The sequence below is a fragment of the Schistocerca cancellata genome, chromosome 5 (assembly GCF_023864275.1).
Source record: "Schistocerca cancellata isolate TAMUIC-IGC-003103 chromosome 5, iqSchCanc2.1, whole genome shotgun sequence".
Classification (NCBI taxonomy): Eukaryota; Metazoa; Arthropoda; class Insecta; order Orthoptera; family Acrididae; genus Schistocerca; species Schistocerca cancellata.
In genome coordinates, this window is record NC_064630.1 from 64283816 (window position 1) to 64304954 (window position 21139).

Below are 21139 nucleotides of genomic sequence, written 5' to 3' on the forward strand. Positions count from 1 at the left end.
TGTGGGTGCTTTCACACGTGGCTCTGCCTTTGATCGTGTACACCTTCCGGGTTACAGGACTTGAATAGGTGGTGGTGGGAGGGTGCATGGGACAGGTTTTACACCGGGGGCGGTGCCCTGAAATGAGATCCATCCTTCATGAAATCCTCCGCACTCCACCAAGAGTGTCTTTCCGCCGTCCACCTAACCTTCGTAACCTCTTAGTTCATCCCTATGAAATCCCCAAACCACCTTCCCCACCCTCTGGCTCCTACCCCTGTAACCGCCCCTGGTGTAAAACCTGTCCCATGCACCCACCCACCACCACCACCTACTCCAGTCCTGTAGCCCGGAAGGTGTACACGATCAAAGGCAGAGCCACGTGTGAAAGTACACACGTGATTTACCAACTGACCTGCCTACACTGTGAAGCTTTCTATGTGGGAATGACCAGCAACAAACTGTCCATTCCCATGAATGGGCACAGGCAGACAGTGTTTGTTGGTAATGAGGATCACCCTGTGGCTAAACATGCCTTGGTGCACGACCAGCACATCTTGGCACAGTGTTACACCGTCCGGGTTATCTGGATACTTCCCACTAACACCAACCTGTCAGAACTCCGGAGATGGGAACTTTCCCTTCAGCATATCCTCTCTTCTCGCTATCCGCCAGGCCTCAATCTCCGCTAATTTCTAATTTCAATTTGCCGCCACTCATACCTCACCTGTCTTTCAACATCATCTTTGCCTCTGTACTTCCGCCCCGACTGACATCTCTGCCCAAACTCTTTGCCTTTACAAATGTCTGCTTGTGTCTGTGTATATGCGGATGGATATGTGTGTGTGTGCGAGTGTATACCTGTCCTTTTTTCCCCCTAAGGTAAGTCTTTCCACTCCCGGGACTGGAATGACTCCTTACCCTCTCCCTTAAAACCCACATCCTTTCGTCTTTCCCTCTCCTTCCCTCTTTCCTGATGAGGCAACAGTTTGTTGCGAAAGCTTGAATTTTGTGTGTATGTTTGTGTGTCTATCGACCTGCCAGCGCTTTTGTTTGGTAAGTCTCATCATCTTTCTTTTTAGATATATTTCTCCCACGTGGAATGTTTCCCTCTATTATATATATATATATATATATATATATATATATATATATATATATACACACTCGCACACACACACATATCCGTCCACACATACACAGACACAAGCAGACATTTGTAAAGGCCTTTACAAATGTCTGCTTGTGTCTGTGTATGTGTGCATGGATATGTGTGTGTGTGCGAGTGTATACCTGTCCTTTTTTCCCCCTAAGGTAAGTCTTTCCGCTCCCGGGATTGGAATGACTCCTTACCCTCTCCCCTAAAACCCATATCCTTTTGTCTTTCCTTCTCCTTCCCTCTTTCCTGACGAGGCAACCGTTGGTTGCGAAAGCTAGAATTTTGTGTGTATGTTTGTGTTTGTTTGTGTGTCTATCGACCTGCCAGCGCTTTTGTTTGGTAAGTCTCATCATCTTTCTTTTTAAATATATTTTTCCCACGTGGAATGTTTCCCTCTATTATATTCATATCATTAATATATATATATATATATATATATATATATATATATATATATATATATATATATATATATATATATATATATATAAAGGAAGCTAATATGCCCACATAAATTGATAACCATATAGGACACCTCCAATGGCCGAAAAATAAATGCTATGCCCGTACTGGCCAGGTTTGTCAACCCCCAAAAAGGAAAATAAGCTCAGACACTTCATCTCCATATACATGTAAGTCATATATAACTAACAGTAAAATAATAAGTTATTTTGTACCAGTGATAATGTTGGGATGCAAACAAAAAAGGTAGAGTTACACTCTTCAATTGATTAATTTCTTTATCTTCACCTGTCTGTCTCTATAAGTAGTAGTGGGCAGACGTATGACGAGTTCCACCATATCAGAAAAAAAATGTGTATTCTAATCATACATTAAAGAAGTGTCATAAAAGTTATTAGGGAGACAAAGTTTAAGAAAACCCATCTGTTCCTGATTTCACCCAAGCCAAGAATCTTGCACCAAGAGGTTCGAAGCAGGCTAGAGGGATTTGTATAAGCAGCGGAGGGGTGATTCAGTAACAGCATTTTCATAACAAGCTCTATGCACAATGGAACAATTTCAAAGAAAGGTTGTCACTTTAAATAATGAATGTTGATCCAAAGCGTACTGACATTGAAAGTCCGTTGGTATTAGTTCCAGTTAATGTTCACCCAGGATATGTGTACCTTCCTTCCAACTTCTTTCAATAATTCTTTCTAATTTCTTTAATTATTCAATCAGCAATCATTAATCTGTTTTAATTACATTACATTTTATGCATGCCGTGTGTGTGTGTGTGTGTGTGTGTGTGTGTGTGTGTGTGTGTGTGTGTGTGTGTGTGTGTGTCTCAGCATCTCCGCTATATAGTGAGTAGCAACTTTTCTTTTTATAATATTGTTACATTCCATCCTGCATTTTTCATTGTCTGACTGTTAAATATGAGTAATGAAAACATGGAGATCTTTTCAATGCCCAAAAAAACAAAGTGTCACAAAAAAATTAAATTTATTGTCAAGATTTTGTAATATGTACATGATTTAATAATGCTTGTTGTAACTGAAGTAAAACATTTTCTAATGATTATAGTTAAAAAAATATTTTACACATGTGGTAATTCAGGTGTCTGCTTACTTGTTTCTGTGAGATACTAAATTTCTTTGCGTATTGGCCTTTTGTATCCAGTAGTCATTTTCTAAATTCTAGAATTATTCTCATGTATACTGTACTGAAAGAAAATTTTGGATGTGTTTCTTTAAACATACCAGATATTCATACTAATGTGCTCTTCATTGTTTAATGTTGCTAATTTAGTGGATACAATTATAGTCTGTCAAAAATATAAGTGGTATTTGCCGCAATATGGAAAACACTGTGAAAATCAAAAATGTTTTATTTGCAACAGTTAGCTACAGCTTCTGCCTACTTATCTACATAGTTGTCACTCCAACTTAAAGACATTTGTCATAGCATTGTGCCAACTTTCCAGTACCCTCTTCATAGAAGGCAGCCGCCAGTGCTTTTCCACCAGTTCTCTATGCTGGTCTACAGCTCACTGTCTGTGCCAAAATCTTCTCTTCATAACCAGCACTTCATGTGAACAGAGATGAAACTCAGAGGGACACAATTACAAGCTGTATTGTGGGTGATCAAACACTTCCCATCGAAAACGCTGCAGGAGCATCTTCATTGCCCCTGCAGAATGTGGCTGAGAACTGTCTTGAAGAAGGAAATACATGACAGTTATGTTATGTGGGCTGCACTGCTTCAGGCGAAATTTCTCACCAGGTCCTTTTACATGGCGGAAGACACTATTTTCTAGGCATCTTTACATGCTCACTGTGTGCTCATAACTGAAAAGACTGATGTGATGCGATCGATGGGCATACTACAGACACTACCCAACACATCTGTCCAAAGCTTCATTGGATTTTCCTAGTGGTTTCCATTTCATGACCAATCAGAAAATACTTTCCAAATAGCCCTCATATATCATCTGTTAATTAACCTTTCCAAATAGCCCTTGTGTATCACGTGTTAATTAATCTAAAGTGACTTTCCCAAGGAGCTGTCAAGGAGAAACTTTTTCAGTTTGTTCTCAAATTTTATTTTGCTGTCTGCAAATATTTTATATCTCTAATAAGTTATCAAAAATTTTAGTTCTAGCATTGCACACCCCTTTTTGTACTAAAGACAGCCTTAATGTGGAGTAATGAATGCCATTTAGTGTTCATACATAAACTCAGCATAATGACAGTGTATTACAATAAATACATAAGGTTCTGTAAATCCATTATGTATCCTCAAGGAAATTTAAATACTGAAGTTATAAGTTATTCAAACATAGATACAAAGTACAACATAGTTTTAAAGATGGAAAACTCACAGGTGATCAATGTTCTTTGTTGGTTTAAAGCAAACATTTACTTTATTTGTGGATCTATTCTGTAGGGTACAAGGAATAAAGGATATGGATTTCAGTTATCTGTATTGTTTGACTAGAAGGTACAAGTCACAACAAAAAAAATTTAACTTCAGACCCATAAGAAAACACAGAAAGAATACATAGATAATCCAAACTTTGGAAGGGAAAAAGAATTTAAACTATACAGCATAATTACTATTTTAGAAGAATTTGCATATGATAAAGATTGTCTTTGTTACTTTCTTATTTTCATTTTCTGGAGTAGTTGATGAGTAATGTCCATTATATGATTGTCTTTAACCCTTTAACTGTAATGGATGTGTTAACGCGCGCACCTCTGTACCTGTTCCTGTGTGCTCTGAACGTGTTTATGTGCGCCACCAGTCCTTCTACCTGGTACTCTGAACATGTCTACGTGTAGACATGGTGGCGCACATAAACACGTTCAGAGCACACAGGGACAGGTACAAAGGCGTGTGTGTTAACACGTCCAGAGCAGTTAAAGGGTTAATTTTTGAGGGGGTCATATTTTTCATTCTCATTTTATCACTCAATGATATAGTGTCAAACTTCAGTTACAATGATGATACAGTCCACAGTGGTGTAGTTAAAGATGGAACTATTATTCGGCTTTGGTGTCGCATAAGACAGCATTGCTGTTTACAGCAGATGAGCACAGGTGTTGATATTTAGCAGCATATACCACAGTGAAACATCTTGTGCTATCAAACTCACCTGCTTCAAGATTATGATGAACCACCAGTTTTGCTGTGCAAGTCGAAGAAGCATAGGACATCAAACATGGGGCTCACATCTCAGCCAGATACATTGCTATGAATTTTCTTTTTATCGCCACAGTGATAACAACTTGACACCCATCTGTTTCACTACACACATGGCAAAGCTCACATTTCCAAAACTAAGTCATTGAAGTGTGTCATAACTAACTCATTGCAGTGTGTTGCAGTTTGCTTTAACTGAGTCACTATGATATACACTTATTACATTTTGAAACCAATATTTCAGTACGATATCATAAACACTTTGTCATGTCCATCTCCCTCAACAGTAACTTCATTCACTTTTGTAAGGTCTTTATACACTTTCAATAAACTTAGTTCCCCATACACAAGTCTACATTTCAATGAAGTTATTTTGTTAATGTTGCATTCTGGCCCAAGATACTAGGGTTGGCGATCATGTGTGCAGGAGGTGTGTTTGCTTGTGTGTATGAATGGAGCGTGACTCCCATTTACTGACAAAGGCTGTGGCCCAAAGCCTCATGTACGTGTCTTTTAATTGTGCCTGTCTGCAACTTAATGTGTCATCTTTACAGTAAGTTGTTGATATTCCTACCTCAAGTTTCCATTGTTTTACTTCGTTAGTATACATTTTAATACATCATGCTTGACCAATCCAACCATTTTGGTTATTCCTGTATGTATCATAATAGAGTTTTCCTTGGTGGTAGAGAGTTCGGCTCTGCTCATTTTTAACTCATTCTTTAATGTATAACCCATTAATAAACACCAAATAAGACAAGTCACTAAGCGAGTTAAAATATTGAAATTCTTTTCTTTGCTTTTGCAGGGTGAAATTGTGATTTATGCTCCCATTCATGTCACACAAAACTTAATATACTCCTGAAACAAGTGTGTGGCTCGACCAATTTGCAACTTAATTGAACAGTCTTCAAGAGAAGAAATCTAAATTCACTTAGAGCTCAGGTTTCAGTTATAGCTGAGACTTTTTATGGATAGTTGTAATCACCTCAAAATTCATGAATAAACAAACACTGAAATTGAATAAGCAGCTTCAGAAATTAGATTGACTAACATACAAAAACTGGCTGTCACTGTAATGCAGTAAGGCTACACACATTTTTACTAATAGATACATGATGTTTACTTACTGTGCAAAATTGAAATATACATGCAGGTATGTGAATCAGCAGTAAAAGATAAATTCCATGCTCCAAAACTCTCATAGTCACAATTTTGTAATGTATGGAATTGTGTACATTCACTGAAAGAGAAAAGGCATTCTTTATTGATTCATAAAATCCTAATCACTCAACATATAGCAGAAGCATTGAAACATTGACAGGCACACATAAAAGAGAGAAATTTTGGGATCAGTTCTTTCTCGAGACAGAGGACTCTCTCTCTCTCTCTCTCTCTCTCTCTCTCTCTCTCTCTCTCTCACTCCCTCTCACTCTCTCTCTTATGCTCGAACATGCAACATGGTACCACCTCGAAGCAGATGGCAGTTTGGCAGGTGGACTGTATGGGGTCGGCTTGTGTCAGGTGGGGTTGGGTAGAGGAAAAGAGCGGCACGAGGTAGGTAGAGAGGTTGGAGGTGGGTAGCTGACAGCTCAGAGAGAGACTGCTGTTTGATGATTAGGAATGTGGGAGGGAGGGGTGGCATGTGTACCGGCCAGGCTTGTGAAGCACAGTTGCCAGAGCCAATTGGCAATGGGGCCAAAAAGGATAGCTCTCAACCTGCATAGTTCAGAAAAGTTGGTGGGAGGATTCAGGAGGTCCAGGTTATGAAACAGCCATTCAAAAGCAGCATGTTGTGCTCAGCTTAACATTGTGGCACCAGGTAGTCAACTTTGTTTTTGGCTACAGTTCGGCAGTGGCCATTTGTTCTGGTGGAATACTGGTTGGTTTTCATAAAAACCTGTACATTGCAGAAGAGTTGGTATATGACATGGCTGCTTTCACAGGTGGCCCTGCTTTTGATGGGGTAAAAATAGGCCTGTGATCAGACTGGGAACCCACACAACATCTCCATCGTATGCTGTTCCCCAGCAGCTCTGGCACCTTTGCATCACATGCCTGGCCCATCTCCTGCCACTGGTCCCTTTCACCTTCCTGGCCAGCAAACCAGCCACCTCTCTCTGAGTCACTAGCCACCCACCCTCAGAGCCTTTTCCTACCTCCTGTCTCTCTGTCCCATCCCCTCTACTCACCTCATCTGACACAATCCATACTATATATATTTCCCATGTGGAATGTTTCCCTCTCTCTCTCTCTCTCTCTCTCTCTCTCTCTCTATATATATATATATATATATATATATATATATATACCTAAAAACAAAGATGATGTGACTTACCAAATGAAAGTGCTGGCAGGTCGACAGACACACAAACGAACACAAACATACACACAAAATTCAAGCTTTCGCAACAAACTGTTGCCTCATCAGGAAAGAGGGAAGGAGAAGGAAAGACGAAAGGATGTGGGTTTTAAGGGAGAGGGTAAGGAGTCATTCCAGTCCCGGGAGCGGAAAGACTTACCTTAGGGGGAAAAAAGGATGGGTATACACTCGCACACACACACACATATCCATCCACACATATACAGAAATACAGAAATTTGAAATATGTCTGCTTGTGTCTGTATATGTGTGGATGGATATGTGTGTGTGTGCGAGTGTATACCCGCCCTTTTTTCCCCCTAAGGTAAGTCTTTCCGCTCCCGGGACTGGAATGACTCCTTACCCTCTCCCTTAAAACCCACATCCTTTCGTCTTTCCCTCTCCTTCCCTCTTTCCTGATGAGGCAACAGTTTGTTGCGAAAGCTTGAATTTTGTGTGTATGTTTGTGTTCGTTTGTGTGTCTGTCGACCTGCCAGCACTTTCATTTGGTAAGTCACATCATCTTTGTTTTTAGGTATATTTTTCCTTCGTGGAATGTTTCCTTCTATTATAACTATATATATATATATATATATATATATATATATATAAATAAAAAGAAAGATGATGAGACTTACCAAACAAAAGCGCTGGCAGGTCGATAGACACACAAACAAACACAAACATACACACAAAATCCAACCTCAACTCCTTTGGTTCCATCAGATTCACCTGGTCCTACTCTAAATCCCATGCCACTTTCCTTGACGTTGACCTCCACCTGTCCAATGGCCAGCTTCACACGTCCGTCCACATCAAACCCACCAACAAGCAACAGTACCTCCATTATGACAGCTGCCACCCATTCCACATCAAACGGTCGCTTCCCTACAGCCTAGGTCTTCGTGGCAAACGAATCTGCTCCAGTCCGGAATCCTTGAACCATTACACCAACAACCTGAAAACAGCTTTTGCATCCCGTAACTACCCTCCCGACCTGGTACAGAAGCAAATAACCAGAGCCACTTCCTCATCTCCTCAAACCCGGAACCTTCCACAGAAGAACCCCAAAAGTGCCCCACTTGTGACAGGATACTTTCCGGGACTGGATCAGATTCTGAATGTGGCTCTCCAGCAGGGATACGACTTCCTCAAATCCTGCCCTGAAATGAGATCCATCCTTCATGAAATCCTCCCCACTCCACCAAGAGTGTCTTTCCGCCGTCCACCTAACCTTCGTAACCTCTTAGTTCATCCCTATGAAATCCCCAAACCACCTTCCCTACCCTCTGGCTCCTACCCCTGTAACCGCCCCCGGTGTAAAACCTGTCCCATGCACCCTCCCACCACCGCCTATTCCAGTCCTGTAACCCGGAAGGTGTACACGATCAAAGGCAGAGCCACGTGTGAAAGCACCCACGTGATTTACCAACTGACCTGCCTACACTGTGAAGCGTTCTATGTGGGAATGACCAGCAACAAACTGTCCATTCGCATGAATGGACACAGGCAGACAGTGTTTGTTGGTAATGAGGATCACCCTGTAGCTAAACATGCCTTGGTGCACGGCCAGCACATCTTGGCACATTGTTACACCGTCCGGGTTATCTGGATACTTCCCACTAACACCAACCTGTCAGAACTCCGGAGATGGGAACTTGCCCTTCAGCATATCCTCTCTTCTCACTATCCGCCAGGCCTCAATCTCCGCTAATTTCTAATTTCAATCTGCCGCCGCTCATACCTCACCTGTCTTTCAACATCATCTTTGCCTCTGGACTTCCGTCCTGACTGACATCTCTGCCCAAACTCTTTGCCTTTACAAATGTCTGCTTGTGTCTGTGTATGTGTGGATGGATATGTGTGTGTGTGCGAGTGTATACCTGTCCTTTTTTCCCCCTAAGGTAAGTCTTTCCGCTCCCGGGATTGGAATGACTCCTTACCCTCTCCCTTAAAACCCATATCCTTTTGTCTTTCCTTCTCCTTCCCTCTTTCCTGCCGAGGCAACCGTTGGTTGCGAAAGCTAGAATTTTGTGTGTATGTTTGTGTTTGTTTGTGTGTCTATCGACCTGCCAGCGCTTTTGTTTGGTAAGTCTCATCATCATCTTTGTTTATATATATATAAGTCTGTCACTGGCTGGTGCATGTGAAAATATTACTTGCCGAAGACTGGTGCAACTGACTTGCATTACAAAACAATTTTTTTTCTTTTAAATGTTAAAAAAAATGTATGATGAAAAGTTACTCAGGATATTCAGTAAAACCCTGAGGACGCTCTACATTAGGAAACATACTTTTGAGCAATGGGTTAAGAACATTTTAGAAAAAACAAGATCTCCTCACTATACCTGAACTTCTGCTGCACCTACCTTAATGGAATGTAGTTTGAGAGAATTACATTAGCAAATGAGACACTAAAAATAGAAAATGAGTTTTGTTATTTGGGTAGAAATTAACCAACAATTGTACATTTCTGAAAAATACAAATATGTTAATGCTGAATATAAATTTAAATGTTATGAAATGTTTAATGAAAGTATTTGTTTGCATGGAGCATTGCCTTGTATGGAAATCAAATGATGAAGTGTCAGATAGGGGTTATCATTGCAGTTGGCTTAAGGAAGGAGATGGCATCATCAGAAATAAAACACAGTTCTGCAGTGACAGCTGAGAGAGGAGGAGTAGAACCAAACATAGAAGAAACTTCAGCTGCAAATGAATATGAAGAAATAAGTGCAGTAGGGAGAAGGAAAATAGTGCTTCCAGCACACCTACATGATTCTTTTTTTATTGACCAGAGTAAAGAAAAAGCCAAAAGGGTAAGCAGTGATGAACAGGTTACTGGTCTAGCAATTCTCAACCAAAATATTTAGTCTATGACTAAGGTAATAAAATCTACCAACTTGAAGTAGTATTCCTTTCCTCATGTATCTCAGTAGTACACATTACAGAGCAATGGTATAGAGACAGTGAATGTAGCTTTAATCTCTCATGCAAGAGCATGTTTTTACTGTAGAAAATCTCTGAAAAGTGGAGGATCTAGTGTCTATGTAAAAAAGGTTTACAGATTAAAGTAAGTTCTAACACTAGCTTACTTAGAGTAGACAACATTTTGAAATATCTGAAACAGAATGGCATGGGAAAAGAAATTAACCATACTGGGTTTGTACCGATAACCTAGTGATAATTTGGATATCTTTTTCAGTAAATTGACCCAAGCTCTGGATATGATCTGTAACTTTGTTATGATTTTATACTATGTGGGATATGAATACTAACACATTTTTTATTCTACTCTGCATAGGTAGAAACACAGTTTATAACAACTCACAATGATGGCAACATGCAGACCAGCAGAACAAAAACAAGTGGGTTCACAGGTGAAATGACAGTGGAGATCAGCACGTGAATGAATAACTAGCACAAGTCCAAGGCACAGTAGCTGTAGCCGAGTCATCTAAACACATACCACAACCCAAGGGAAAATCCAAATCTCAAAACATTATCAGACGAGGTCAAAATACTCTGCCATTCAACGGCACGATACTCGAGCTTCAGAAAGTGCAATCGCCGGACTGTGGTATTTTGGTAACAGTCATAACACATTTGCTTGACATGACGGCTGTGCCCCTTGTGGCCATGAGCCACAGCCGCTGTCAGGAGCCGAAGTGTATCTGCCATATTCTCTCTATCAATACTCAGGCTAAGTGGGTAATCCAGATCAACCTCGGATACTAAAGTCCTCCCCTTTTAACAGGGACGTGGGGTCGAAAGTGATCCACTCTCTGCCACCTTCACCAACAAAGTTGGAGATAGGGACATAGAAACGCTCACCAAAAGCACCCCTGGAGGGTCACTATCATGATCGGCTGGAGTGGGTGGCAGTGCTGCTTGTGAATGTTGGTTGGTTGGTTGTTTCAGGGAAGGAGACCAGACAGCGAGGTCATCGGTCTCATCGGATTAGGGAAGGACGGGGAAGGAAGTCGGCCGTGCCCTTTGAAAGGAACCATCCCGACATTTGCCTGGAGCGATTTAGGGAAATCACGGAAAACCTAAATCAGGATGGCCGGACGTGGGATTGAACCGTCGTCCTCCCGAATGCGAGTCCAGCGTCTAACCACTGCGCCACCTCGCTCGGTTTGTGAATGTCCTAAGTGATCAACAGAGTTTGAGGCATAGCTCAAGGCTCACTACAGGGGGCTAAGTGTTGGAAGTGGGTGGAGATGGCACCAACAGGTCCATCTCCGTGGGCACTGCCAGCTAATATTATTCAACCTCCACTGATGGTGAGGAAGGGGCCCACCAGTGGGAGCTTTAAGTGGTATAGGGAGAGGAAGGGGTTTGACATCCATTGGCTCCCAACGCTAATCAGTGTCTACTTCCTGCTGACTCCTAACATGAGGACAGAGGTTGTAGTAAGAGGCAGTCCAGTGGGCCGCCTGCCTCTGGGATGGTTGCAGAAGGCACGCCCAGCCGGCAGTAGTGAGAAATTAGTGGACTGTACTCCACTGGGTGGACGTAGCTGATTTCCGTGCCAGACCAACTGACCCTGGCCAGCTTCAGCCTCAAACATCTGCCTCACTCTATTATTGAAGACAATACCTCGGGTCCATCCAGGGTTCGGGTCAAAAGTATGAGCCCAGACAGGGGCGATCATACAGTAATGAGGTTGTGCGCGAGGATGGTGGGCCCAGTGGAGTTGGGTGTAGCAGGTCGAACAGGGTGTGGGGTCTGCAACCGTGTAAGATTTCAGCCAGACTATGACCATTCAATAGGATGGACCAGGAGGAGGAGAGGAAGCTTTTGAGCATATCCCTTTTTTATGAATCCTAAAAAGATTACAAGTTATAACTTTATATATAAACACAATCAACAATGTAACACAGAAATTAGCTTAATTTTTCAAGGCACTCCTCAACAGAATAAAAGGAATGACCCATAAGGAAACTCTTCAGTTTAAATTTGAAAGCAGGTGGATCACTGCTAAGATATTTGAATTCTTGTGGTAATTTATTGGAAATAAATGCACCAGAATACTGCACACCATTCTGCACAAGAGTCAAGAAGGTGCAATCCAAAATCAGATTGGATTTCTGCCTACTGTTAAGTGAGCAAAAGCTGTTAATTCTTGGGAATAAGCTGATATTGTTAACAAAAACAGCATAAAATATTAAAAATATTGAAAGGCCAATGTCACAATACCCGAACTTTTTTTTTAGGTTAGGCAACTCTCCATACAATCCAGATAACACTAGCTGTACGAAACACGGAAGTACCAGTATAAGTACAAAAGAAATGTCTTCCACTGACGAGAGTATTAAAATCCTAATGGTATGCTGGTAAAGCATTCACTACAAAGTACCGGAGGTTGAAGTGCTCATGAAAAGCAGTGAAGTTCAGAAAGCTGGCTAAAACCTGAAATTCATAGGAGTGAGGTTTTTGGGGAAAATTTAAGTGTATATAGAAAGGATAGGCAAATGGGAAATGGAGGTGATGTATTTGTTGCATTACGCAGGAAACCTAAATCCATTGAGGTAGAAATTGAAGCTACATGTGTTCACCCACCAGACTCGTCTCCTGCTGTAACCAAAAACTTTAGAGAAAACCTTAGTATGTAAATTTCCAAATCACACTGTAATCATTGGTGAAGACTTTAATCATCCCACAATTAACTGGGAAAATTACAGTTTTCTTAGTGGTGGGCGTGATAAGACATCCTGTGAAACTTTACTACATCCCTTCTCTGAATACTACCTAGAGCAGGTAGTTGTGAACCACACTCATGATGGAAATATGTTGGATCTTATGGCAACAAATGGACCTGACCTCTCCAAGGATATCCACTTTGAAACTGGTATCAGTGACCATGACGCAGTTGTGGCAACAATGATTACCGAAGTGCAAGGGACAACTAAAACAAGCAGAAAGATATATACATACAGTAAACTAGAAAAAAATCAGCAGTGTCACATCTCAATCAGGAACTTGACACTTTCAGCACAGGACAAGAAGCTGTAGAGGAACTAAGGCTCAAGTTTAAAAGAATATTTGATATAATGGATTATATTATTTTTTCTTTCTTCGTTCTTTTCCTTTTATACATGGAAGCCATACATACACAAACCCAAAGGAAAAGTAACGAGTTGCTTTGTGGCAGAGATAATGTTTTGATACAAAAAAGAGAAGAGTTACGCTCTTCAATTGATTTATTTCTGTATCTTCACCTGTTTGTTTCTCTAAGTGGTAGCGGGTGGACATATGATGATATCCATCATAACAGTATTGTTTAAAAATGTATATTTTAAGCGTACATTAAAAGTGTTAGAAAAAGTAATTAGGAAAGTAAAGTTTAATTCATATATTCACATTGACCACACCTGTCTCTTCATCATTTTGCCCGCACCAAGAACCCTGCATCCGGAGGTTCAGAGCAGACAAGAGGAATTTGTGCAAGCAGTGGAGGAGTATCCTGAATTGGCATTGTTATAATCAGGACTAAGCACAATGGAATTAATGTGAAGAAGTATGTAACTTAAATGATGAATATTGATCTTAAATGTATTGACATTGAAAGCCTGTTAATATTAGTACCAGTTAAAGTTCACCCAGGATATGTGTACATTCCAATTTCTCTCAGCTATTCTTTCCAATTATTTTTTTTTTATTATTTATTCAAGCAGCAATTATTAATCAGTTTCAGTTATTTATCTGCCCACCTATATGCCACTATTCATTGACCATGCACCGGAAAGATACATATGCATGCAGTAGAACAGTTCATAATGGGAGAGAACCTCCATGGTATACAGACACTGTAAAGAAATTTTTAAAGAAAGACAGCTTAGTCTGGCTTCAGCTGCCAGAGACTGTGATCATGGATGAGAGAGTTGCATTTGCATGTGTGCTGCATATTTTCAACAACAGTCTTGTTGGCCGAAAGCTCATTTTGTGACCATCCTTTTGTTGTGCCTATATGCGACTCAACATCTCTGCTATATAGTGAGTGGCAACTATTCTTTTCATAATATTGTTAGAGATTACTGCACAATAGGTATAAAACAAAGCATAGTGCTCTAGACAGAGAGATCCTGAATGAAACACATTTGGCTGTCAAGAGAGCAATGCATGACGTCTTCAATGACTACCATAGCAGATTATTGTCAAGTGATCTTTCACAGAACACAAAGAAATTCTGGTCATATGTAAAGCCTGTTAGTGGCACAAAAGTTAGCATCCAGTCCCTAGTTAATGACACAGGAACTGAAACTGAGAGTAGCAAAATGAAAGCTGAAACGCTTAACTCCATTTTCAAATGCTTCTTTATGAAGGAAAATCCTCGAGAATTGCTTCAACTTAATCCTCGTACTACTGAAAAGATCTGTTGTGTCTAGTAATCCTGCATACTCGGTTTGCTAGAAAAACAATGAAACAACTCGTATTAATGAGTTTTATTACAAGTCAAAACAATTAATTAACATTGGTAGATGTGTCACAAGCAAAGAGTGACATACAGAATAATCAGTCTTCTTCAGAATAGATGAATACAAGTCTGTGCAACATAGAGATATCTGATGATAGTGGCTACAATGTGTTGGCTAACGAAGTGCCTAATGTTGAAACTGCTATCAAAGTTGGCTGCCACCAGTTGGGTGCAGCGCTTATGTCCTCTTCACCTACGGACAGCTGTTGTCACACTGTCATCCTGAAGGGATGTTGGTCAGTGTGCGGTTGGCTGACCTCTCCTCACAGCTGTCTCTTCTCTGTTGTTCACGACTGCCATGCTGGTACTGGCTTTACGCCATAACAAGATGAATGAAATAAGCATTAGTGTCAGTTGTGTTGAGAAAAAGCTGAAATCAATCAAACTGAACAAAGATCCTGGGTCCTACAGAAACCCTGTCACATTTTATGCTGAATTTGTGGCTTAGTTAGTCCCTCTTATAACTATAATCTAGTGTACATCCCTCGAACAAAAACCTGTGTCCAGTTCTTCGAAAAAGGCACAGGTCATGTCTGTCTACAAGGAGGGTAGTAGAAATGATCCACAAAGCTACCATTCAATATCGCTGACACTGATTTGTTATAGAATCTCAGAACATCTACATCTACATTTATCTACATTTATACTCCGCAAGCCACTTAACGGTGTGTGGCGGAGGGCACTTTACGTGCCACTGTCACATTACCTCCCTTTCCTGTTCCAGTCGCGTATGGTTCGCGGGAAGAACAACTGTCTGAAAGCCTCCGTGCGTGCTCTAATCTCTCTAATTTTACATTCATGATCTCCTCGGGAGGTATAAGTAGGGGGAAGCAAAATATTCGATACCTCATCCAGAAACGCACCCTCTTGAAACCTGGCGAGCAAGCTACAACGCGATGCAGAGCGCCTCTCTTGCAGAGTCTGCCACTTGAGTTTGTTAAACATCTCCGTAACGCTATCACGGTTACCAAATAACCCTGTGACAAAACGCATCGCTCTTCTTTGGATCTTCTCTATCTCCTCCGTCAACCCGATCTGGTACGGATCCCACACTGATGCGCAATACTCAAGTATAGGTCGAACGAGTGTTTTGTAAGCCACCTCCTTTGTTGATGGGCTACATTTTCTAAGGACTCCCCCAATGAATCTCAACCTGGTACCCACCTTACCAACAATTAATTTTATATGATCATTCCACTTCAAATCGTTCCGCACGCATACTCCCAGATATTTTACAGAAGTAACTGCTACCAGTGTTTGTTCTGCTATCATATAATCATACAATAAAGGATCCTTCTTTCTATGTATTTGCAATACATTACATTTGTCTATGTTAAGGGTCAGTTGCCACTCCCTGAACCAAGTGCCTATCCGCTGCAGATCTTCCTGCATTTTGCTACAATTTTCTAATGCTGCAACTTCTCTGTATATTACAGCATCATCCGCGAAAAGCCGCATGGAACGTCCGACACTATCTACTAGGTCATTTATATATATTGTGAAAAGCAGTGGTCCCATAACACTCCCCTGTGGCACGCCAGAAGTTACTTTAACGTCTGTAGACGTCTCTCCATTGATAACAACATGCTGTGTTCTGTTTGCTAAAAACTCTTCAATCCAGCCACACAGCTGGTCTGATATTCCGTAGGCTCTTACTTTGTTTATCAGGCGACAGTGCGGAACTGTATCGAACGCCTTCCGGAAGTCGAGGAAAATAGCATCTACCTGGGAGCCTGTATCTAATATTTTCTGGGTCTCATGAATAAATAAAGCGAGTTGGGTCTCACACGATCGCTGTTTCCGGAATCCATGTTGATTCCTACATAGTAGATTCTGGGTTTCCAAAAACCACATGATACTCGAGCAAAAAACATGTTCTAAAATTCTACAACAGATCGACGTCAGGGATATAGGTCTATAGTTTTGCGCATATGCTTGACGACCCTTCTTGAAGACTGGGACTACCTGTGCTCTTTTCCAATCATTTGGAACCTTCCGTTCCTCTAGAGACTTGCGGTACACGGCTGTTAGAAGGGGGGCAAGTTCTTTCGCATACTCTGTGTAGAATCGAATTGGTATCCCATCAGGTCCAGTGGACTTTCCTCTGTTGAGTGATTCCAGTTGCTTTTCTATTCCTTGGACACTTATTTCGATGTCAGCCATTTTTTTGTTTGTGCAAGGATTTAGAGAAGGAACTGCAGTGCGGTCTTCCTCTGTGAAACAGCTTTGGAAAAAGGTGTTTAGTATTTCAGCTTTACGCATGTCGTCCTCTATTTCAATGCCATCATCATCCCGGAGTGTCTGGATATGCTGTTTCGATCCACTTACTGATTTAACGTAAGACCAGAATTTCCTAGGATTTTCTGTCAAGTCGGTACATAGAATTTTACTTTCGAATTCACTGAACGCTTCACGCATAGCCCTCCTTACGCTAACTTTGACATCGTTTACCTTCTGTTTGTCTGAGAGGTTTTGGCTGTGTTTAAACTTGCAGTGAAGCTCTCTTTGCTTTCGCAGTAGTTTCCTAACTTTGTTGTTGTACCATGGTGGGTTTTTCCCGTCCCTCACAGTTTTACTCCGCACGTACCTGTCTAAAACGCATTTTACGATTGCCTTGAACTTTTTCCATAAACACTCAACATTGTCAGTGTCGGAACAGAAATTTTCATTTTGATCTGTTAGGTAGTCTGAAATCTGCCTTCTATTACTCTTGCTAAACAGATAAACCTTCCTCCCTTTTTTTATATTCCTATTTACTTCCATATTCAGGGATGCTGCAACGGCCTTATGATCACTGATTCCCTGTTCTGCGCTTACATATTCTGAACTCAAACATAATGAGGTATCTTAAACAGAATGGCCTCCTCAAGGCCAACTAGCATGGATTTCAAAAACATCAATCATGTGAAACACAACCCACACTTCTCTCACTCAACATACTGAAAGCTCTGGATCAAGGCAGTCAGGTAGATCTGTATTTCTTAATTTCTTAAGCTTTTGACTCAGTGCCACAGCTACGCTTATTGTCAAAAGTACAGTCATATCGGGTATGAAGTGAAATTTGTGACTGGATTGAGGACTCTTTGGTAGGGAGGACACAGAATGTTATTTTGGATGGAGAGGCAGCATCAGATGTAGAAGGAACTTCGAGTGTGGCTCAGGGAAGTGTGCTGAGACCCTTGCTGTTCATGTTGTATATTATGACCTTGCAGAAAATATTAATAGTAAAATCAGACTTTTTGTAGATGATACAGTTATCTATAATGAAGTACTGAAGTACTAACTGAAAAAAGCTACATAAATATTCAGTCAGATCTTGATAAGACTTCAAAGTGATGCAGAGATTGTCAACTTGCCTGAAAAAATGTAAAAATTTGAAAAGAAAAAACTTAGTATCCTATAACTATAATATCAATGAGCCACAGGTGGAATTAACCAAATCATACAAATACCTGGATTTGACACTTTGTAGGGATATGAAATGCAATGATCACATAGGCTCAGTTGTGGGTAAAGCAGGTGGTAGACTATGATTTATTGGTAGATCACTGAGGAAGTGCAGTCAATCTACAAAGAAGATTGGTTACAAATCACTTATGCGACATGTTCTAGAATGTTACTCAAGAGCGTGGGACCCATAGGACTAATGAGGGACATTGAACGTATATAGAGGAGGACAGCAAATATGGCCACAGGTTTGTTTAATACATTGGAGAGTGTCACAGAGATACTGAAGGAACAGAACTGGAAGACTCATGAAGACAGACATAAACTATCCTGAGAAAGGGTAAACTGGCAGGGTTGTTAGCGAAATCTATAAGGGGAGACACTAGTACTCATGGGTGTACTTCTTATTTAGGCTAATATCAGTGTCCAATGAGAAGTTCAGGCAGGCAGGTGCTAAAGAGGTCCATAACTCACAAAATTCTCACAACAGTAAAGTAAATAATAATGTTACTATATTTAACCAAAATATTGGTGGATTAAAGAAAAAAGTAGATTCTCAGAAAAGTAAAGTAAAAAATAATGTTACCAGTTTTCACCAAAATATTCCGGGATTGAAGAATAAAGTAGATGAGCTCCTGGTTTGTTTAGATGACATTGAATTTAATAATGTAATAGATATACTATGCCTGTCTGAGCGTCACATTGTGTCTGATATGGAAAAGGTAAATATCTGTGGTTATAAACTAGATGCACATATGAGTAGAGAGAATAAGGTGGGAGGAGGAGTTGCCACATATGTCAAAAGTTATCACTGTGTAGAAAGCTTAGATACAAAATAGTTATGTCTAGAGCAACATATAGAAGCATGTGCTTGTCAACTTAAACTGGAGGAGGGCTCTTTTATAATTGTAACAGTGTATAGGTCCCCTTCAGGAAACTTTCATTTATTCCTGGAAAACTTGGATGCCTTGTTGTGCTATCTGTCAGATAGGGGAAACCAAATTATTATTTGTGGCGACTTCATTGTTGATTCATTGAAAGAGTGTAATAGGAAGAATGACCTGGAAGTCTTGCTCGGTTCTTTCAATTTGACATCTGTCATTAATTTTCCTACTCGGGTAGTAAAGGACAGCAGCACATTGACAGATAGACTTTTATAGATCAAGACAGGTTTAAAAACATAAATTCTTGTCCTGTTGAGAATGGGCTTTCTGATCATGATGCTCAGCTAGTTACAGTATATGACATAGCTCCATTCAGTAATTCAAAACTACCCTCCAAAGTTGTGCGTTCAGTTAATGACTCAACAATTAGAAACTTCAGAGAAAATCTTCAGCAGTTAGACTGGGATGTGGTGTACAAGGAACCCGATGCTAATTTAAAATATAAATTTTTTCATGATACACTTGTAAGAGAATTTGAAAACTGTTTCCCCAAGAAAGTAGTTAAATCTAATTATAAGAAACTATGCAAAAAACCTTGGCTTACTAAAGGAATAAAAAAATCTTGTAACCACAAAAGGGAACTGTATCTAACAACAAGAAAGAGTAATGACCCAGAAACAGCCAAATATTATAAAAACTACTGTGCTACATTAAGAAAGGTTATTAAAAAGTCCAGAAGCATGTGCATCATGCCTGAGATTAATACCTCTGATAACAAAATCAAAACAATTTGGAATATTATTACAAGGGAGACAGGACAACCAAGAGTACAGGATGACGGCATCATCATCAAAGCGAATGGAAACTTGATAAAAAAACAAGCTGGAAGTCGAAAACATTTTGAATAATCATTTTTTAAATGTTGTAGAGAAAATAGGATCTAAATGTTCATTAGAAGAAGCAAGGCAGTTAATGGAAGGGGCCTTACCCACACCATTTGATACAATTGAAATTCCACCCAACTCTCCATCTGTAATTAGGAAGATAATAAACTCTCTCAAGAATAAAAGCTCACATGGGATTGATGGAATTTCCAGCAGGATAATAAAAGCTTGTTCCCAAGAAATAAGTGGGATTCTTAGCCACATATGTAACAGCTCTCTGAAGCAGGGTATTTTCCCAGATAGACTGAAGTATGCCATTGTTATACCACTGCATAAAAAAGGGGATACGTCTGATGTCAAGAACTACCGCCCAATCTCTCTTCTGACTGCCTTATCCAAAATTCTTGAAAAAGTAATGTATTGTAGAGTAGCTTCACACCTTTGTAAAAATAAAGTGTTGAAAAAATGTCAGTTTGGTTTCAGGAGGGTTTTTCAACGGAAAATGCTATATATACTTTCACTAATGAAATATTAAATGCTCTGAGTAACCGGAAGTCACCCGTTGGGATTTTTTGTGATCTATCAAAGGCTTTTGATTGTGTAAATCATGGAATACTTCTAATAAGCTCAAGTATTGTGGTATGAATGGGACAGTGCTCAAATGGTTTAAATTGTACCTAACGGGAAGAGTGCAGAAAGTTGAAATAAACAGTTCACATAATATGCAAAAAACTGGTGATTTCTCAAACTGGGGAACAATCATGAATGTGGTGCCGCAAGGTTCAGTCTTGGGTCGTTTGCTGTTCTTAATATATATTAATGACTTGCCATTCTATATTTATGAAGATGCAAAGTTGGTACTTTTTGCCGATGATACAAGTATAGCTATCACACCCGACAGACAAGAATTAACTGGTGAAATTGTAAACGATGTTTTTCAGAAAACCATTAAGTGGTTCTCTGCAAATGGGCTCTCATTAAACTTTGACAAAACACAGTATATACAGATCCACACAGTAAATGGAATGACCCCATTAATAGACTTCGATCAGAAATCGGTAGCTAAGGTAGAATATTCAAAATTTCTAGGTGTATGCATTGATGAGGGGTTGAACTGGAAAAAACACACTGAGGATCTGCTGAAACGTTTGAGTTCAGCTACTTATGCTATTAGGATCATTGCAAATTTTGGCGATATACATCTGAGTAAATTAGCTTACCACGCCTATTTTCATTCTCTGCTTTCGTATGGCATCATATTCTGGGGTAACTCATCATTGAGTAAAAGAGTGTTCATTG

The 21139-nt window shown here is 40.1% G+C and overlaps 1 protein-coding gene across 1 annotated transcript in view; it reads right to left on the reverse strand.

Annotated features, from left to right (window-relative positions):
- LOC126188365 (cyclic nucleotide-gated cation channel beta-3-like) overlaps positions 1–21139 on the reverse strand; it is a 318171-nt gene that overhangs the window by 254479 nt on the left and 42553 nt on the right. Inside the window, exon 2 of the mRNA XM_049929963.1 lies at positions 5914–6026. Coding sequence (XP_049785920.1) covers positions 5914–6026 — 113 coding nt within the window. The remainder of the gene's footprint in view (positions 1–5913; positions 6027–21139) is intronic.